This window comes from Pinus tabuliformis, chromosome 5_2, assembly GCF_031772625.1.
Source record: "Pinus tabuliformis cultivar Carrire ecotype Pingquan chromosome 5_2, CPIR1, whole genome shotgun sequence".
In the NCBI taxonomy this organism is placed as follows: Eukaryota; Viridiplantae; Streptophyta; class Pinopsida; order Pinales; family Pinaceae; genus Pinus; species Pinus tabuliformis.
In genome coordinates, this window is record NC_142306.1 from 1,045,720,931 (window position 1) to 1,045,741,878 (window position 20,948).

Consider the following 20,948-nt stretch of genomic DNA (forward strand, 5'->3'; position numbering starts at 1 on the left):
CCTCGAGCTTCTAATCTTTTCACATCACGTTGTATCTTTTCCATTCAGCCAATTTGAACCACTCCACGAATAAAAAATTCTCCACAACTCTGTTGCTAAATAAACATATTGCAGCACCTCAAAATCACAAAAACAGACCACACACCAGAACAAGAATTTAGCCACATAAACAATAAATCAAACATTATATTCGACTAATATTTTTAAAAATATCAACGTTCACATTTTTTTTATTTCCTGGTTTTTCATAAAGGAATCAAGGCAGAACCAGCTCTTTGATACCAGGTTAAAAAAATTGCAAAAGCAAAAAACATTATACACAACACAAATCACTGCATACTTTTATTAATCACCATAATTACAAATATATAAATAATCACCATAATTACAAATATATAAAACATAAAACATTGACCGTCTTATATAAAGCATTGACCTTCTTATTTATAAGAAACAACAACTCCTAAAACTACTGTTTAAATAGTTACATATATATAAACATAAAACACTGCAAATATATAAATATATAGGAAACAACAACTCTTAGAATGACTGTTTGAAACTCTCAATGACAATTTATGCCAACACAACGAAGCATTACTTAAACAACTATGAAAATGGTCATCTAATTCTAATTTCGACTAATTAGGTGAGTATAATTCTGACTTCATACTGATTTACTGGGCAATAATCTATTCTAACATAACTTTAAATTTGTTGAGTCTTTGCTGATTCTTCGACATCACCTTCGACACTCGCCACTTTGATATCTGCTGGCGGCTCATGATAGCTGTGGTTACTAAATGCTTCGTTGGTTTCTCTCTTGTAAACATGCAACCGAGAGACAGATAGGAAGAATATAAAATTTACAAAGGCAAGAATAGCCACGAACGCATAATAGTAGTAAATACGAGATGCATTCAGATTGTTTAAAACCCAGCTGGTGTGACCTTTTCTTCCACTGATCTGATTTGTAACTCTCAAAAGGAAAGTAGTCAAGAAACCACCAATCCCTAGCGTAGTAGCATATAATGCAGTTCCTATGCTCTGCATGCTCTCAGGGGCCTGATCATAAAAGAATTCTAACTTTGCTGACTCAAGAAAGGCTTCTGATATGCCTCCCAACATAAACTGAGGAAGCAAAATGAAGACAGTGAGGGGCGATACTGCTTCGGCTTCGCCTTCAAAACCATGAGCTTTCACCACACTGATCCGTTTCACATCGATTAAGGAGGCCACTGCCATGCATACCATGTTGAGGAAGATGCCAATACCCATCCTCTGCAGCATCGTGATGCCTCTGGGGTTTCCTGTGAATGTTCGAAAAATCCTTACTAACACTTTGTCGTAGACCACCATGGATACCACCATTGACAAAGCGAAAAATGCTGTAAGCGAGCCTGCAGGGATTTGAAAGTGAGGACCCATATTTCGGTTCAGTGTTTTTCCCTGCTTTACGAATAGTGTGCTTACATGTGTAAGCAAGGTGCCTGGTATGAACAAAAGGACCCAAACTGGAAGCATTTTTAGCATCAGCTTGGTTTCTTCTACTTGTGTTACAGGACACAGATTCCATCTACTGGTTGAACCATCCTTTGTTGCTGCTTTGTCCAAAAACCTGCAAGGTAGAAAAAAGAAAATTAGAATTGATAATATTGCAGTGAAGCTTTGGAAAAAATAATTTGTATGGATACTGATAGAAAAATAATTTATTTCATTTGAATGAATAGGTAAATATAACTGCATTTCATCTATGTTATTAATAACAACCAAGTTGACTAATCATGTTATCATAATAAAAATCAATCTCACAAATCAACCGATGAGAAATAATACTGACATTAATAACATGTAACATGGCCAATGACACTAATATTATTTAAGTTTGCAACAGTAAACATGCTGGCGACAGTAACGCTATTTAAGTTTCACGAATTCAGAGGAAAGATGTCAAAGACCGCCCTCGCACCCGTTCCAAAAAAAATGGAAATAGTGATGGTTGAGCCTCTATACTTATATTTGCAATTTTTTATAACGCGATTTTTTTAAACTTTTTCCGGCTGGTTTTTCCAGTGAAAATCCGGCAGCAATTTATTGGAATCGAAAGTTTGATAACTAGTTTCTGCACAATGAAAGCGTCCCAGGGGTTTTTCAGGGTGCTGAATCCGAATATGCAGTTAAAAAACCATTTTAATGGCAACAAATCATGATTTAATCCCAATTTCTTCCGCCGGATTCCGTCACCGGAATCTCCAAAAAGTCGCATTATAGACAACTCCCTTATATTTGTTCTACTGGTTATTCTGTGACCGCCTCATCGGATCTTGTCTCCAAGGTCTATTAATTTTGACTTGCAGTTAACCCAGAGTCAACCTCTTCGAACTTTTATTTGTAGGTTCAGAACATTGGCCTACCACCAAGAAAATGTCGTACACTTGATCTGAAACGTGCACTGGTTAGCAAAGCGTGGTCATACCCCTCGAATCTTTCTGGTATCATATCACAATTAATAATATTACACAAGTTTAAAAGACATTGTTATATCTTTATGATTCCACCCTATGAAGTGCGAAACATTTTTCAAAGATCCAGAGTGAAATGATTCTCTGATCGTGGGATAGTAATAATGGAAGATGGATAAGGTGAGTAACCTTCACCTGTGACTTCCCCCATTGCCACATAAGGGAATTATATTCATTGGTGTTCCGGGTTTTCATTTTTTTTAAATCTTCGGAAAATTGGTACAATTCTTGGTGAGATGGAAATATTTGGGTTAAATCATAACTTTGAAAATATAAATGAATTTAATTTTATATGAACTTTGAAATTAAAATCCTCTAGAATGAACAATTTAAAACTATCTTTCTTCTCTTTTTCCTATTTTTTTCATTAGATTTGAACCAAATTTAAAAATATTAGGAAAAATCATTTCGTTAAATTACTTTACAAATTATGAGTAAAATACTAATACATAAGGAAAAAAAAATTAATATACCTACTTAATATATCATGAGATATATATCACTAAAAAGATATTTTTAAACATAGCCAGATATCATCGTTTTATATAATATTATGCTAGCAATTATATATGGCAAACCAAACACACATCGCCCCCATCTTTAATAGAACATGCCTCAACTGTTAAAGATAATGGAGAATTTTATAATAGTGTAAATTGGTTCAAAGAGGAATTACTTTTTATTTTTTAAGGTATGGTTCTAACTTTTTTATAGCTATGTGTTTTATATAACGTTTGATGTATATTGAGAATAGAGAGCTTTATGTAGAGCCGACTCCCTCGATTCTGACTCTCCTTGGTAGAATTGACTAGTGAGTTTTCGATTCAGACTTTCCTTGGTAGAATTGACTAGTGAGTTTTCATTTATAAATTGAAACATGTCATTTTGACATGGTATCGGAGATTCAGGGCAAAGGAAGCATTTACTTGAGTGGAGAGAGGCCGGCGCGACTGAGGCGAAATCAGCACGGATTTTGAGGAGAAAATCGCATCGATTTCACTGTTAAACTTATGCGATTTTTTATTTTCAGATTGGTGCGAGGGCTTGGAGGAAAATCTCATACCTTGTGAGGGCAAAAAGGCTGTGTTTTTTTTGCATGCTCCGTGTATTATTTTTTGGGCGCCGCTCTACGTGATTGCGTCAACAGAGTAAATTGCTGCCTAGAGGAGGCAGCGTGTTGTCAGGTGTGAGGCCAACACTGCAGGAAGCAAATGCAACTGTAGATCGATATCACCAGCTGTTGCAGATTCGAAGGCTGAAGGCATGGAGGAGACCTGTGCAGCGGAAGCGTGGAGGAGTCCTACTGAAGTGGCATAGGTGGCAGATAGTTGCTGCGTGAGCGTGGTTTTGCTGCCATATCACCGTGGACCTGAGTGTGGTTTTTTTTTTATCATGCGTGCGTGATCCATTAAGGAGGCAAGATTTGTTCCTGAGGCCGAACAATCTGGTACATGCCTCACATCAGTTAATATTTTGGTTGTGCCATCAAACATTTGTAGTTGTATGCTTCCAATCCCAACAATATTACATGTTACATCATTACCCATGTACACAACACCATCATCAATTGATCTATATGTTTTAAACCAATCTTTATGAATACACATGTGGTTAGATGCCCCGGAATCTAACAACCAATGTTGATCATGTTTTGAAATATTAACTGACAATACTTCATCACTCATACCTGAACCAGATACTGAACCTGTATCTGTGGTGTTGGCTTCCTTCTTTTCTGTTGAAGAGCCTTCTTTAGCAGCCTGCTTTCGCTTCCAGCAATCCTTTTTCAGATGTCCAACCTTGCCACAATGCCAGCACTTCACCTTGGGCTTCTTTCCTTTGGATTTTGAACGAGAGTCGCTATGCTTTCCCCCGGAGTGTCTCTCTCTTGAGCGACCTCTGGCCATCATTACCTCTGATGTCGAGGTGTCTGCATTCGACCTCTTCCTCGTCTCCTCAGCCAACAAGGCTCCAACAACATCGTCAAACTCAAGGATTTCTGATGTACTAAAGCTTATGGAAGTAACAAAGTGATCCCAGGATTCAGGCAAAGAACATAATAGAGTTATTGCCTTATCCTCTGAATCAAATTTCACATCTAGACTGTTTAATTGCACCAATAAGGTATTAAAAACATTCAGGTGATCAGCAATTGAGGTACCTTCTTTCATCCGCAAACTGTAAAGTTGTCGTTTCAGGAGAATCGGATTTGTCAAAGATTTCGTCATATAGAGCTTCTCAAGCTTCGACCACAAGCCTGCGGCGGTTTTCTCTGACACAATGTTAAACAGAACATCGTCCGCCAGACATAACCGAATTGCGCTCAGAGCTCTATCGTCCATCTCATCCCATTCATCCTCCGTCATGGAAGGAGGCCTTTTGTTTTTCCCCAACAGTGCTTTCGCCACACCTTGTTGAACCAGAAGATCGTAAGAAGTGAATATGATCATTGTGTTTACTTTAAGTAGTTAAATAATGGCATGTTCATTATCTTAGTGTTGTATGTTGATGATATGCTTTTAGCAAGCAAAAGCATTGATGAAATCAAACGGTTGAAGACTCAGATGGCAAGGACGTTTGATATGAAAGATCTAGGAGCGGCAAGACAGATTTTGGGCATGGAGATTTTCAGAGACAGGGGCAATGGTAAGCTGTGGCTATCACAATAGAAGTATGTTGAGAAAATACTTTTGAGGTTTGGTATGAACAATGTGAAGCCTGTGTCGATCCCTTTAGCTTCCCATTTTAAGCATTGTTCGAGTTTATGTCCTAATACAGATGAAGAAAAGGATTATATGTCTCGAATTCCTTATGCCAATGTAGTAGGATGTTTGATGTATACGATGGTGTGTACGCGACCAGATATTTCTCATGCAGTTGGGGTTGTCAGCAGGTACATGGAAAATCCGGGTAAAGAACACTGGTCAGCAGTGAAATGGGTGCTTCGGTACTTGAGAGGCACAAGTAGTTATTGTATTTCTTACAATAAGAGGAGTAGTGAATTTGTTTGCGGATATGTTGATTCCGATTTTGCAGGTGATTTGGATAAGAGGAGATCAACTTCAGGGTACGTCTTTACTCTTGCAGGTGGAGCTATAAGCTGGATGTCAAAGCTACAGAACATTGTTGCTTTGTCTACTACTGAAGCAGAATACATTGCTGCTTCTCATGCTTGCAAAGAGGCGGTTTGGTCGAAAGGTTTGCTTGGTGAGTTGGGTAGGATACATGACAACATCAGGTTACTTTGTGACAGTCAAAGTGCAATACATTTGGCTAAGAATCCGGCCTATCATAGTAAGTCAAAGCATATTCCAATCAAATATCATTTTGTAAGACAGGTTATCACTGAAAGGGGAGTCTCTCTTGAAAAAGGTGCATACAAAGGAGAACTGTGCAGACATGTTCGCGAAACTAGTTTTGTTGGAGAAGCTACGCTGGTGTTTGGCTTCTCTTGGCTTGCAGAAAAGATAAAATAATAATAACAGCGCATCAGGCGAATTGTTGTCAAGGTGGAGATTGTTGAGATTTTCTGTTTTAGTCAAATAGGCAAAAATCTCTGAACGATGACAACAATAGGGATTCAGTTCCTAGATTAGCTCCAGGTTGTTGGGAGGGAGTTAATGCCTCTTATATTTGATGTGAGGGAGTTATGAGGCTGTTAGATTCTCTATGCTATATAACAGGCAATCATTCGGATGATTTGCTAAGAGAGTGTGAGGATTTCATGATGTAATCTCGTAATTTGATTAATCAACCCCTGATGCCTATGTTTGGTGGACGTAGCCCAGATTGGTTGGGTGAACCATGTTAAAAGTTGTGTCTTATGTGTTTGTTGATTTATTCTGCTGTGTGTTTAATTAATTTGCTGTGCACCTGATCCAACAGAGCGATCCACACATTTCGCAAGAGGCCGAAATTTCTTGATTGGATTCGCTACCCGATCGTAGGCAACGTGCCCGGAGGCTGCGGAAGGATCTTCTCAGGGATTGCTGCTCCTGGAAGTCATCTGAAGGTCACGCTATTTTGAAAGAGTAGTGTGCATTCGAAGAGGGAGTCGACCAATGTGGGACCAGGCCAACGAAACCAAGACCGGACTTGACCCCCATTGGATTGGTTGGGACTAGCACCAGTGAGCATAGACTGTTGCGGTGGAGTCAACGTGTGAATCCAGTTTTAAAAGGAGGGGCGTATTTTTAAAATTTCAATTAAATAATTGCTGTTGCTCAAAGAGGAATATGGGTTTTTTATTTAAAGTCTTTTTAATTCTTTAATTAAAAATTCAAGTTTTCCCATTAAAGAGAAGGAGGGTGCTGGTTATTGAAATTGGTTTTTTTTTTTTTTTGATATAAAGAATTTAAGACTTTTAGTTCTTTAATTAAAAAAAGAGGGGCTTAGTTTTTTTTATTTTTTTAAGGGAGATTTGGACTCTTTTTGTCTTGGATCTGGGCTCAGTTTTTTTGTTGTGCATCTGGCATTTGGCAGTTTATTTTTTTAAGAGATTGGGGTTGTTTTTTAATTATTGAGGTTCAAGTTTTTATTCATTCAAGCTCAATAATCAAGTAGCAAAAGCTTACCTCAATGAAAACAATAAGCTGGATGGATCCAATTATATTGGTTGGAAATTCACGCTGCAAACCCTACTTGAGAGACACAATGATTGGACGATTGTGAACAATGATTAGGTGAAGCCAAACCTCGTTGCAGGAGGAACAACAACAACAATCCAAGACTGGGACAAGCGAGAGACTAAGGTGAGAATGCTCCTGAAATTATCAGTCAAAGGTTGCATTATCCCCCATATCCATGATTGCAAGACTGCATCAGAGATCTGGAAGATGCTCAAGGATCTCTATGAGGTCGAACACCATTCGACTGCTGTTTTTGAAGAGCAAGATTCTCTCCATCAAGCTGGAGGAGAATGAGATAATTGTAGCATTCATTTTGCGAATCAAGGAACTCAAGAACAAGCTGGGAGATATCGGTGAAGCTATGTAAGATATAGATCTGGTCACAATTACCATGAATGGTATGACTAACAAGTATCAGATGTTCATCACTGGCTTGAATGCAAGAGAAAAATCCTCCGTGTTTGAAGAATTGATAGGGATCCTCATGCAAGAGGACGAAAGGCGACTCACTCATAAACCCCAGAATTCAGATTTGGCCTTAATGGTGAAGAAGAACCCCTTCAGAGGAAAGCTAAATGTAGCACAGAAAAGCAGCGCAGCCCCACAGAGAAAGATACCCTCACCTCAAGGTACATCTTTCAATAGAAATGACTTTGCAACCAAATGTTTTTATTGTGGTAGAACCAGCCATATAGCGAGATATTGTATGAAAAAGAAGTTTGATGAAGGTCGGAAGAGACATAACCAGCATGTAGGTCATTTTGCTGATGAGGAGCACAGTGAGAACATTAGACTGTTCATATCTGACTCTGCACTTTCGGCTAAGGAGGATGAAACAGATACTTGGTTTGTCGACTTAGGTGCATCCATCCACATGACAGGGAACAGACAATGGTTTGAAGACTTCAAAGAGACCAGCAGTGGAGCAAACATTTATCTTGGCGATGATAGAGGGTACCAAATCAAAAGGTTATGTTAATATTCTTGTTGTGTTGCCTGATGGAAATATTAGACATATCCATAATGTTATGTATGTACCTGGGATCAAAAATAATCTGATCTCTATTTCTACTATGACTGATTAAAATCTCAAGGTAGAGTTTTATAAATCATATTGTGTTATTAAAGACTTGTTGGATTCTATGAAGCCTATTGCATCAAGTATTCGTGTGGGAGGATTATACAAGTTAAATATAAAAAACGCACCACATCAGGCATTGACATCATCTGCCATGACTATAGTGGACTTATGGCACCAGAGGTTCAGCCATATTAACTTCAATGATTTGTTGCTTTTACAAAAAAAAGGTATGGTCGAAGGTCTTCCTATTTTAAAATCTGCTCATATTGATTATGATGCATGTGCATTGGGAAAGTTGCACAGAGATGAATTTCCTGTGAATCCTAATAGAAAGAAGAGAGATATACTCGAGCTGGTACACACAGATCTATGCGCGCCTATGCAGACAAGATCGTTAGGTGGTGCATACTATTTTTTATTGTTTATTGATGATTGTACTAGATTTACTTGGGTGTATTTCCTAAAGAAGAAGAGCAACACTTTTGAATACTTTAAGGAGTTCAGAAGTACGGTTGAAAAAAAGATAGGTAAACGGATCAGGATTCTCCGCTCGGATCAAGGGGGAGATTACAAGAAAGCTTCTCTACTCAAATACTACAAAGATAATGGGATACAACAGCAGTTTACAGTACCCCACACTCCTCAACAGAACGGGGTTGCAAAGAGGAAGAATAGAACCCTTGTGGAGTGTGCTTGCAGTATGTTGAAAGGTAAGAATCTTTCTAATGGTTTTTGGGCTGAAGCGATTAATACTGCAGTATATCTAAAGAATAGGAGTCCAACAAGATGTTTATATTTCAAAACTCCTTTTGAAGCTTTATTTGGTTTTAAGTCTGTAGTTAAGCATTTGAGAGTTTTCGACAACAAAGCCTTTACTCATATCCCAAAGGAAGATAGAAAAAAACTTCACTCAAAGGCCATCAAATGTGTTTTTGTTGGCTATTGTACAGAATTTAAGGCTTACAAATTCTTTAATCTCTCTACTCATAACGTGTTTGCGAGCAAGGATATAGTGTTTCATGAGCAGGTTAATGATGGAAGCCATGAGATTTCTAAGGAAGACTGGCACGTGCCCTTGTTGGTGGAAGAAGGAAGTGATGAAGCAGGTGACAGCAACGAGCAACAACAACAGCAATTGAAAGGGAAAGAAGATGATGTAGTTTTCAAGCCAAGTCCAGAAAATTATGATCAAACAAGGTCTGAAGCTACCACACGACTCAGGAGATCAGGTAGGAAAGCTCAGCTGCCAGCAAGATATAGGGAAAATGCTTTTATAACTAGTATGATGAATGTTGTTGAACCTTCTAGTTATAAGGAATCAAATGAATGTAGTGAAAGGAAAAGAGCTATGGAACAGGAATATGAATCTATAATCAGAAACAACACTTGGGCGCTGGTTGAACTCCTAAAGGGAAACAAAACATAGGTTGTAAATGGTTGTATAAACCCAAGATGAATGCAGATGGAATCATAGATAAATTAAAAGTTAGATTGGTAGCAAAGGGGTATTCACAAAAAGAAGGCATTGACTATGAAGAAACCTTTTCCCTTGTAGCTAAACTAAATACTTTGAGAATGTTGATTGCTTTAGCTACTAAGAAACATTGGATGATTCACCAACTACATTTTTAAATGGGGAATTGAAAGAGGAGGTTTATTTAGAGCAACCTGAGGGGTTTGTCGAGAAAGGGAAAGAACATTTAGTCTGTAAATTAAATAGAACTCTATATGGACTAAAACAAGCACCCAGGTCCTAGTATGAAAAAATTGATTCATTTTTTCGGCAACTTGGTTACAACAGAAGTAAAAACGACCCTAATCTGTATACCATGAAAGATGAAAAGGGGCACATAGTGTTGATTTCTTTGTATGTAGATGATTTAATTATTACAGGTGATGCTATTGCTCTAATCAAAGAAATCAAGCAACAAATGTCACACGTGTTCGAAATGAAAGACTTTGGTGAATTAAGATACTATTTGGGTCTTGAGATCTGGAGAAATTCAGGACAAACTTTTATGTTCCAGGGTAAGTATATCAGAGGTCTACTAGAAAGATTAAGGATGGATCAGTGTAAGGCTGTAGCAATATCACTACAACAGAACATTAAACTTTAAAGTGAGGATGGCTCTAAAGACGTAGATGCGACACTTTATAGGCAACTGGTCGGGAGCTTAATCTACCTGACCACTACTAGACGAGATTTGGCTTAAGTCAATACATGTCCAAACCACTTGAGAGTCACTGGAATGTAGCAAAAGGTGTTTTAAGGTATCCACAAGGAACTATAGACTATGGTATTATTTATACTGATTCTTTTGATGTTAGATTGATAGGATTTATAGATTCCGACTCGGCTGGAAATTTAGACGACCACAAATCCATAACAGGCTATGCATTCAGCATTGGATCCGGGGTGATTATATGGAGCAGTAAGAAATAGAACACGGTTTTGTTGTCTTCAGAGGAAGCAGAGTATCAAGCTATGCGTGCAACAACATGTGAGGTAGTTTGGTTGTGGAGACTTCTCCAAGATGTCGGGGAAGAACAAAAAGATGCAACAACCAGAGTTCAATCAAACTTGCTAATAATTCTGTGTTTCACAAGAACACTAAACACATTGATACACAATTCCACTTTTTCAGGGAGAAAGTTCAATCAAAAGAAATCCATTTTGTATAATGTAAAACGTGTGATAATGTTGCATACATTTTCACTAAGCCTCTTGGAAAAATTAAGTTTGAAATGTTTAGGGAGATGTTAGGCATATTTGTGAACCCCTTCTCCCCATTAAAGGGGAGTGCTGAAGATAATGGAGAATCTTATAATAGTGTGAGTTGGTTAATAAGACCTTAGGATAGGAATTAGTTTTTATTTTTTAGGGTATGGTTCTAACTTCCCTATAGCTATGTGTGCTATATTATGTTTGATGTATATTGAAAATGGAGAGCATCTTACAGAGCCAAAGTCTCCTTCGTAGAGCTCAACAACGAATTTTCATTTATAAATTCAAGCATCTCATTTTGACATCAACATCCAACAACTCCATATAAATTGATTCTATGATAAAATATTGACTAGAGTTGTTGCTGATATACAAGTCTAGATGTCCATGTCAGCGAAAAGTAAAGTCACCCAATTGGATTTCGGTGTAAATAATTCAATATGAAATAGATTTCATATTCGTGTCTCTCTGCCTTGGGTGTGCCTAAGTCTAAGCACACAACTAAGTTGAGTGTCAAATAATTCTAACCACGTTGAGAAGCATGTGAAATAGATTTCATATTCGTGTCTCTGCCTTGGGTGTGCCGAAGTCTAAGCACACAACTAAGTTGAGTGTCAAATAATTCTAACCACGCTGAGAAGCATGTGAAATAGATTTCACATTCGTGTCTCTCTGCCTTGGGTGTGCCGAAGTCTAAGCACACAACTAAGTTGAGTGTCAAAGTCCGCTAAAAGTAAGAGTATTTAAATGGATTCCAAATTTAATACTTTTTCAACTTTGTGAGAGCTAGATTAAGAAGTATATAAATAAATATGTTTTCTCTTCATATACAAATCAATGTGCAATAAAATTGAATTTGAGCGTGTACAAGAAAAAACGCACTAGGTTTTATGGCAAAGAAAAAAAGTTTAACATTTTTTACGAACTTGATAATTCTTTTATTTTAGGTTTCCACAGTGTCTGTGAGTTTGTTTGTTTCCCATATTGTCTTCTGTAATTCCTTTCTTTTACTGAAACTGGTGTTTTGTTACTATAAATCATATCTTATAAAAAAGAATTAAAATATTAGAATGAAAATTACTCATGCGTGAACTCACCTCAAAACCGGAGTATGAGAAATGGGGAATCTGCCTTTAGAAACATAGGTTTTGGGGTCAACCTCATGAAGTTCCGTGGGATCCGACGGCACATTAACTCTCCATTTACGAACTGCTGCAACAATTACTTGAGCCATGCGATCGAATGGATTCCCATTCTGAACTTTGTGTCTGTAAAATGGAGTACCTATTAAGAATAGTATGACAGATATAATCAATCCCACCGTGGGAATAGCATAACCCACAGAGAATCCCACACGGTCCTGGATATATATCAGAAAACTATCTGCAATCAGCATCCCCAGAAAAACACTGAATATCCACCAATTGAAGAAAGAGGCCTTCTGATGCTTCTCCTTGGGATCAAATTCATCAAACTGATCTGCACCGATGGTGGAGATGTTGGGCTTTGTACCGCCAGTGCCCAAAGTAAGAACGTACAAGGCAAAGTAAAAAATCCCAACCTGGAACTTGGAAGCTTTCTGACAGAAGTTGGAGCCCGGTGTGCATTCTGGCGGTCTCAGAGATGGCAATGAAACCGCCAATGTCAAAATTACCATCCCCTATCAAATACAACAACGGATAACTACATGAGCGATCTTGGACACTAAGTGGTTGTCAAATTTTTTTTTTTTATGAAATCTAATTCTTAAGAATCTAATTTTCTAAGAAATTTGTATGAAGGTTAGTGAAGGTGGAATTTTCAGACACAAGATGAAAATATTCTTATAAAGAAAAGTTATATAATCCAAATATCATCACCAGAAGAAAGGAGAATGTGTTTAGTTAAGGAAAACTATGGAAGAAAGCAGAGAGACGAGTTGCAGACCGCAATATAGACGAATGAAAACACTGTGAATGTCCAATAGCGTCCCCAGTGAGTATCTGCAATATAGGCGCCAATGACAGGGGTGATCCAGATTGTACCAGACCAGTTAGAGACATTCGATGACGAGCTCACAGTATCTTCATGCAACTTATCTGTCAGGTAAATCACCAAATTGGAGGCAATCCCATAGTAAGCCATCCTTTCGAAGACCTCATAGGCTGTCATGTTTAAAGAGCATCATCCGTCAATCCTTACAAATTCATCCCAACAAAATTTAATCACCATTTTCTAATTTCTAACGAACGAATGTCACTAGTTATTACAAATTGCGATCAAGGAATCAATCACATAAGTTTCATGTCATATTAAATTCGTCTTCAAAAAGGAAAAAAACATATTGGTACTTATTTGTTGATGAGAAGAAAGCATGTAAGCGAAACACACAATTGCATTGCATATAAATCTTACCAACGACGAAGGAACAAGCCTTCCATCTTCCAGTTTTGGACCTGAGAACGGGCCTGCCTTTGAGATCGACAGAGCCATCCAATGCAATTAATCCCTGAGACTCCATATTAAAACTCTCTCCTGCAATTAATCCCCGAGACTCGATATTAAAACTCTCTTGGTTTTCATCTCCGGCCATTGCTGCTTTGATGAGCGATGTTCAACAGAATCTTCAGTGTTCACTCCTGCTTATAAGTTTTCTCTGTGTATGACTCACGTGCTACTCCATGTTAAAACTCTGTTATTTTCATATCTAGCCATTGCTGAATGCTTGCACTAATCAGCTTGTAAGCTTTGATGAGTGATGGAGGCCAAAAACTTTGAAGTGCTCGCTCCTCCTAATACTTTCTTTTGTCGGTGTGGACCATGTGCCCCTTCACACCCAGATGCCCCTTCCCACATTTTCGCTGGGGTTTACAATATCAATATCAGATATAGCTGGCAATGACTTCTTAATTAGTTGAAACTTGCCCATTGTTGTGGTCATGGGTGTGGTCTATTTTATTCTTCAATTCTTAATTTTTTCCGATAACCATGCCCATTTATAACCAATTTATAAACAATTTGGTTGGGCTTATGAAACATGTGAAACTTTACCCGTTACTAATTTGGCTTGTAAAAATTACCCACATTCTCTACACGTGTTACTTACAATTTGGTTAGCTACCAAGGATATGTTGGTTTCCCTTCATTAGTGTTTATTTTATTTATTATATAACATTAATCACACAATAACAAAAATATAATATAAATAAACAATATTTTCATATAATATCAATAATACAATAACATAATTTCTATAGAAATGTAGTATTATTATTACATGCACGTATCATATAACTTTTTTTTGATAACTATAGCCATTTACAAAAAATTTCGATGAGCTTATGAAACTTTACCCATTACTAACAAGACTTATGAAAATTATCCACATTCTCCACATCGGTTACTTACAATAAAGTTAACCGCCAAGGAAACGTTAGCTTTAAGGAAAGGTTGGTTTCACTTCATTAGAATTTATTTAATTTACTATATAACGTTAATAAAAAAATAACAAAAAGATAATATAGATGTATAGTGACATTATAAATAATATTAAAATACATTAAAATAATTATAATAGAAATGTAACGAAAATATAATAAAGATATATAGTGACATTACAAATAATATTAAAATATAATAACATAATTATAATAGAAATGTAGTATTAATATATTGATGTTAATGATGATGGTGGTTAACGTTTACTGAGACCAAACTTTGGTTTAATGGACCTAAAGAAATGCTCAAAAAGCTTGGAGAGAAGCCTCCTGAGCTAGTGTAATTTTGACATTGTAAAAAGCTAGGAAGGTCAGTATTGCAACAAAGATTTTGAAACTCAGATCTAATGTGGTTATACGCGGGGCACTCTAAGAGGAAGTGATTTTCATCCTCGATGTTCGTATTCTCACAGAGATGGCAGAACCTTTCCATCCATGGTGTTTTAGGAACTTCCAACAACGCGTTTCACTATGGAGCTCATGAGAGTTTGTTCTAATCTTGGCCATATTAATTTTCTTTTTTGAGCTAGTTAAAACAGAGAGATACTTTTGATCTTCTAGGGTGGGGTTGATGACCTCCTTATAATATCTTAATTTTCTTTAGCTGTTAAATCTTTCTCACACCAAATTTTTTTTTGAACTTAGAAGTAACAATATTTTTAATGTTATTAATGTTTTGCAATGCAACATTCTCGTCGATCTCCCAATGGTTTAACCAAGCCCTCGTGTCTTTATACAAACCTCGTTTGAGCCTTAGGTAGTTTTCGCTGGAATTGAAAGCTAGCTTAGGAAGTTTATGGTCTCCTATGTTATTCAGTTTGTGTTTGTACAACAGAAGCCTAGTCATAGATAGGCTCGTGACAGGGGAAAGATCCACTTCTATAAGGAGAATAGGATAGGGTGTGTTGCTTTTAATTTTGAGGTTATACGTTATAAAACGCTTCTAGATTTGCTCAATCTTTCTCAAGGATTCTCTAGAGATGCTATAACCCCAAACCTCACATACATATGAAATAACTGGAGTGACTAAAGTTTTAAAGAGGAACTTCTTTCTATCCCACATTATTATGTAACATTAATAAAAAAATAACAAAAATATAATTTGAAATACAGTAACATTATAGTATTTTCAGATAATATTGATGATGATGATGATGATGATGATGATGGTTAACGTCCGTTGAGACCAAATAATGGTCTATCAGACCTAAAGAAACAAATTATCTATTTTGATTTAAGATTTTATTCCTATGCTCAAAAATCTTGGGGAGAAGCCTCCCGAGCTCACTATAATTTTGACGTTGTAAAAGGCTAGGAAGGTCAGTATTGTAACAAAGATTGTGAAACTGATATCTAATGTGGTTATACGCGGGGCACTCTAAGAAGAAGTGGTTTTCATCCTCGATGTTCCTATTCTCACATATATGGCAGATCCTTTCTGTCCATGGCGTTTTAGGAACTGCCCAATGACTTGTTTCACCATGGAGCTCATGAGAATTCGTTCTAATCTTTGCTATATTAATTTTCTTCTTTGAGCTAGTTAAAATAGAGAGATACTTTTGATCTTCTAGGGTGGGGTTGATGACCTTCTTATAATAACTTAATATTCTTTTAGCCGCTAAATCTTTCTCACACCACATTTTTTCTTTGAACCTAGAGGTAATAATATCTTTAATGTTATTTATGTTTTGCAATGCATCATTTTTATTGATCTCGCAATAGTTTAACCAGGCCCTTGTGTCTTTATGCCACCCTCGATTGAGCCTTAGGTGGTTTTGGCTAGAATTTAAAGCTAGCTTAGGAAGTCTATGATCGTCTATGTTACTGATTTTGTGCTTGTACAATAGAAACCTAAGCATAGCTAGGCTCTCAATAGGGGAAAGACCTGCTTCTATAAGGAGAATAGGATAGGGTGTATTACTTTTAATTTCAGGTTATAAGCTATAAAATGCTTCTGGAATTTCTCAATCTTTCTCCATGATTCTCTGGAGATGCTGCAACGCCAAACCTCACAGTCATATAAGATAACAGGAGTGACTAAAGTTTCAAAGAGGAACTTCTTTTTATCCCACATTACGAGGTTTGCTATTTTACAATTATTTTCAAGACCAAAGTAAGCTTTCCACCCCCCATTAATCCTTTTCTCAATGCTATGGTTCCAGTTGAGCTTGTGATGAATATCAATTCCTAGGTACTTGTAAGAATACACTTTCTCCAGTTATTATTGTCATACATAAAATTAGCGTAAGTGTCCTTCTTGGATTTGATAACCATAACTTTTGTTTTGTCAGTGTTAACAGTCATACCCATGGTAGAGCATAAATCCTTAAGAAGCTTGAGTTGCTTATTAAGATCAGATGGGCACCTTGCCAAAAGAACAATATCGTCAACATAAAGAAGAAGGATGACGACTATCCCAGCTAAGATCGTGCCATCACATCCTGCTTCCTCTAAATAGCCTTCAAGCTTATCGATGTAAATGCCAAATAGGGTAGGGGAGAGGGGGCAACCTTGTTTAACTCCTATGTTACACTTAATATCTTTCGACCACCCTTCATTGCTCTTTAGCTTGGCAATTACATTCTCGTATAACCTTATAGTGGCAGCTCTCAACTCGAGAGGAACCTTTAGCTCTTCTAATCTATTCAAAAGTTGTATCTATGAAACGTATCAAAAGCCTTTTTAAAGTCCACAAAGCAACAAAATAAATTGGATTTATAATACATTAACATAATTATAATAAAAATGCAATAATATTAATAATACAATAATTATAATAAAAATATAGTACTAATATATTATTATTAGTAAAATAATATTATTATATGCAATTAATCATAATATTATTGATATTATAACAATTTGTGTAATAATATTATTTTTATTATGTTATATCATTATGTCTAATAATTTAATTTTCCTAATTTAAGATATAGGATGAAGTCAATGATTTGATATTTATTATAAATAAGTGCTTATTAATATTTATTAGTTATTTAATTTATTTTATCAAATAAAATAATCATTAAAAATAATATTTCAAATAATGAAATCAGATTTTTGTTTGTTTATATTAATTGGCGTTGACTTTAAAGTCTACTTATTCTAGATTGCTTTTTTATCCATTCATTCCCTTTTAAATTTATTATAAAATTAAAGTTTATCAAATAATTATTATTTTCATTATAACTTATTATAATGTTCAATCTATTTTATGATTAGTTATGAGTTACAAATTTTATTTTATATAAATAATTTTAACAAATATAAGCACATTCAAAGGATATAGGTGAGAATAACTTGGAATTAGGCAAGTGTTCTAGATAATATTTAAAATAATAAAAAATGAAAAACATATATAAAATTAAATCATAATTTTATTTAAAAATGTTTTTTTATTATATAAAATATAAAAAATAACAAAAGTAAGAATATATTTACTATATTAAAATGAAATGTAATATAGGAATGTTAATAATAGTAAAACTATAAATCAATTAATTTAAATTTGAAATAAAAATTTATAGGTGAAACAGGTCATTGGGCAGTTCCTAAAACGCCATGGATGGAAAGGATCTGCCATATATGTGAGAATAAGAGCATCGAGGATGAAAACCACTTCCTCTTAGAGTGCCCTGTGTACAACCACATTAGATCTTAGTTTCACAATCTTTGTTACAATACTGACTTTCCTAGCCTTTTACAATGTCTAAATTATAGTGAGCTCGGGAGGCTTCTCTCCAAGCTTTTTGAGCATAGGAATAAAATCTTAAATCAAAATAAATAATCCGTTTATTTAGGTCTAATAGATCATTGTTTGGTCTCATTGGACGTTAACCATCATCATCATCATCATCATCATCATCATGATTAAATATATAATTAGATCCCATGAGGTATTATTGTTAGAGGTATCGGGAGAGGGAGAAGGGATATACACATCACCAACACCCCACTCCATAGTGGGGAGGTGTGACCACCTGCCGTTAATTGTGGAATTGTAGTTTTTATGGTTGCTCTCATATTGAAGTAGGGAAACAAAACTCTCATTTTCGAGCATCACCAAAGGCAAAATTCCACTTTGACCCTTGGTTTTTTGTGCATTTTGGTTTCTATTTTCAGTGCAGGGAAGGCCTAGGTCTGCATAACCTGGCCTCCTTCATGCATATTTCCTTAAATCCAAACTGGGTCTGTGTCATTGTGAATGCCTTTATAGATTCCCTACGATGTGCTCTTCAAGAGAGAACATAATAGGAGGAGCGCTTGTTCATGGGGATGAATTGGACATGGCATGATGATAATTACTCTTAGTGCAGGTGCTTGAGTAACAAACCTTAACTTGAACTTCCTCTCCACTACTATTGGGATCAACTACTATGTAATAATAATCCTTTCATGCATCAGTTTGGTCTGTATGGAATTTTTATTTAGTTTATAGTTTCAAATCCTTTACATGCTATAATAGTTTGGTCATATTATATCCTTTCATGCATCATTTTTTTTTGTATTGAATTTTTATTTAGTTTATAATTTCAAATCCTTTACATGCTATGATAGTTTGGTCATATTATATTACTCAGTGCTTGAATCCTCATGCCCATATACTATGGTCCCTCTATGCTTATCTGGATCCTTCCTCCATCTCCCACATTGCCCTTATCAACTTTTACTAAACCTTGTTGCTCCCATTCGACTCTTCCTCCTTCCCTGATGTGTTTCTCTTTTGTGGCTCCACTTCTCTCCTCTCAGCCAACCTTTTCATTTTAGTTTTCCTAGAAATCCTTGCCATACCCATGGTCGAAAAAATCTTGTCCATACTCGTGGCCAAAAAAATCAATACCATTGTACCATGGAATTATACTTGCATATCAAAGGCCTTATGGACAAAACCCTTGTGCAAAGACATGACGCCAAAATGGAGCTTTCTATTCCACTATATGCCATCCAAGCTCAAAAAAAAAATGCCCCTAGAACATGGGCCCCAAAACATAATAAGTGACAACCAAATATAAATGTTAGAATGTTTTTGTAAGCTATATATATATATCTCTCTCTCTCTCTCTCTCTCTCTCTCTCTCTATATATATATATATATATATATATATATATATCATTCAACTTTTCAATAAAAAAATTAATATAAAAAGATATTTTAATATTAAGCTTAAGTGATGTTAATATGTATAAAATATTTTGATATTTTTAAATAGATATAAGTATTACCTAACCCTAAATATTATTTTATTATTATTTATAATTTATTTTAAATCGTTAATATTTTAAATGACATATATTAGTTTTATATTAAAAAACTAAATGAATTGGTAGACATTGCTTTTATTAATAAGTGAATAAACATGTGTACTTTCAATTACTTCTTTCTTGCGTTGGAGCTGTAGTCCTCGAAGAGATCTTTTCAACGAGGTATCATACACGTCAAACGAAGATAATATGACCAAGTTACGACCCTTGGAAATTGGTTGCCCATTTAACTCCAACGGGGCCCATAAACTATTGGTCTTACATCTCCTCGGGTTAGGGTTTTGGTTGTTTAGGGTTTCTCTTATTGTTCAATAATAAAAATGGCCTTGAGCCTCATTGTAACTTGGTTTAGAGGCATGTAGCTGCCACATCTCTTCTTAAAGATAAGCTACCATTTCCCGAGCTATCTTATTTCCATTCTATTTGTAAGCATAGTTCATATTTTTTCTATTAATCAAATGAAGTGTTTTTCGATTGCATCTTTGTGTTTATGAATATATCTATAAGTTGTTACATTCCTGTTTAAGTTCGGATCAGTGGTATCAAAGCGGCCTGCTCTTTCTCTATTTTTCTTTGCATGTCCCCAATAAGGTCAGGGTATAAGGTGTTAGGGATTGATTTGGTTGAACCATTTCAGGATCAGCCTCGCAAAACCCGACGACCTCCCATGCCAGAAGAAAATAAAGATGAGGGGGTAGGATATTCATTCAAAATGTCTCTCAAGGAATCCCTCGAGAAACAGAGGGACATGATGATGGATAACTTTGCCCAGATCCTTCGATGACTACCCACATGCGATGCATCTTCATCCAAAAGCCACTGTTGGCTTAGTGGTTCCTGACCCATGTTTAGAGTGAGTTTTTCAAACAAATCCCTACACTCCCAGCCCTTTCAGCATCAACTTGCTGAGCATGGATTGAAGTCTCACCCGAAGCAGTATGGGGGGATGCTGGAACCAAGTCTCTGCACCTAGAGATTTGTGTAATGTCGTTTTATTCCCTAAACTTTCCTTCTTGGAGGTTGATAAGCCCTTAGCGCTTATCGATATAGCTTCCCTTAATCAGATTCTATACCTCCGTGAATGTTCATGATTGTCTTTCATGGACCCTAAATAGGTGAGTCAAACACTTATGTGCCTCTTTGATACCCTTAATCCCATATTTACCCAGATCGGCTTAAGTGTTTGATAACTTTAACATGCAACAGGATATTCTTCGCGTAAATAGTTATTATTAATTGCATTCATATGAAAAT

The 20,948-nt window shown here is 36.0% G+C and overlaps 1 protein-coding gene across 1 annotated transcript; it reads right to left on the reverse strand.

The window, feature by feature from the left end:
- Positions 1-708: 708 nt before the first annotated feature.
- Positions 709-13,528, reverse strand: LOC149162825 (protein NRT1/ PTR FAMILY 5.2-like). The gene is made up of 4 exons (XM_089435289.1): positions 13,351-13,528; positions 12,883-13,100; positions 12,054-12,616; positions 709-1,618 (listed from the first exon to the last, which is right to left on the reverse strand). The coding sequence occupies exons 1-4, from the start codon at positions 13,526-13,528 to the stop codon at positions 709-711; spliced, it is 1,869 nt and encodes a 622-aa protein (XP_089291415.1).
- Between the last annotated feature and the right edge of the window lie 7,420 nt (positions 13,529-20,948).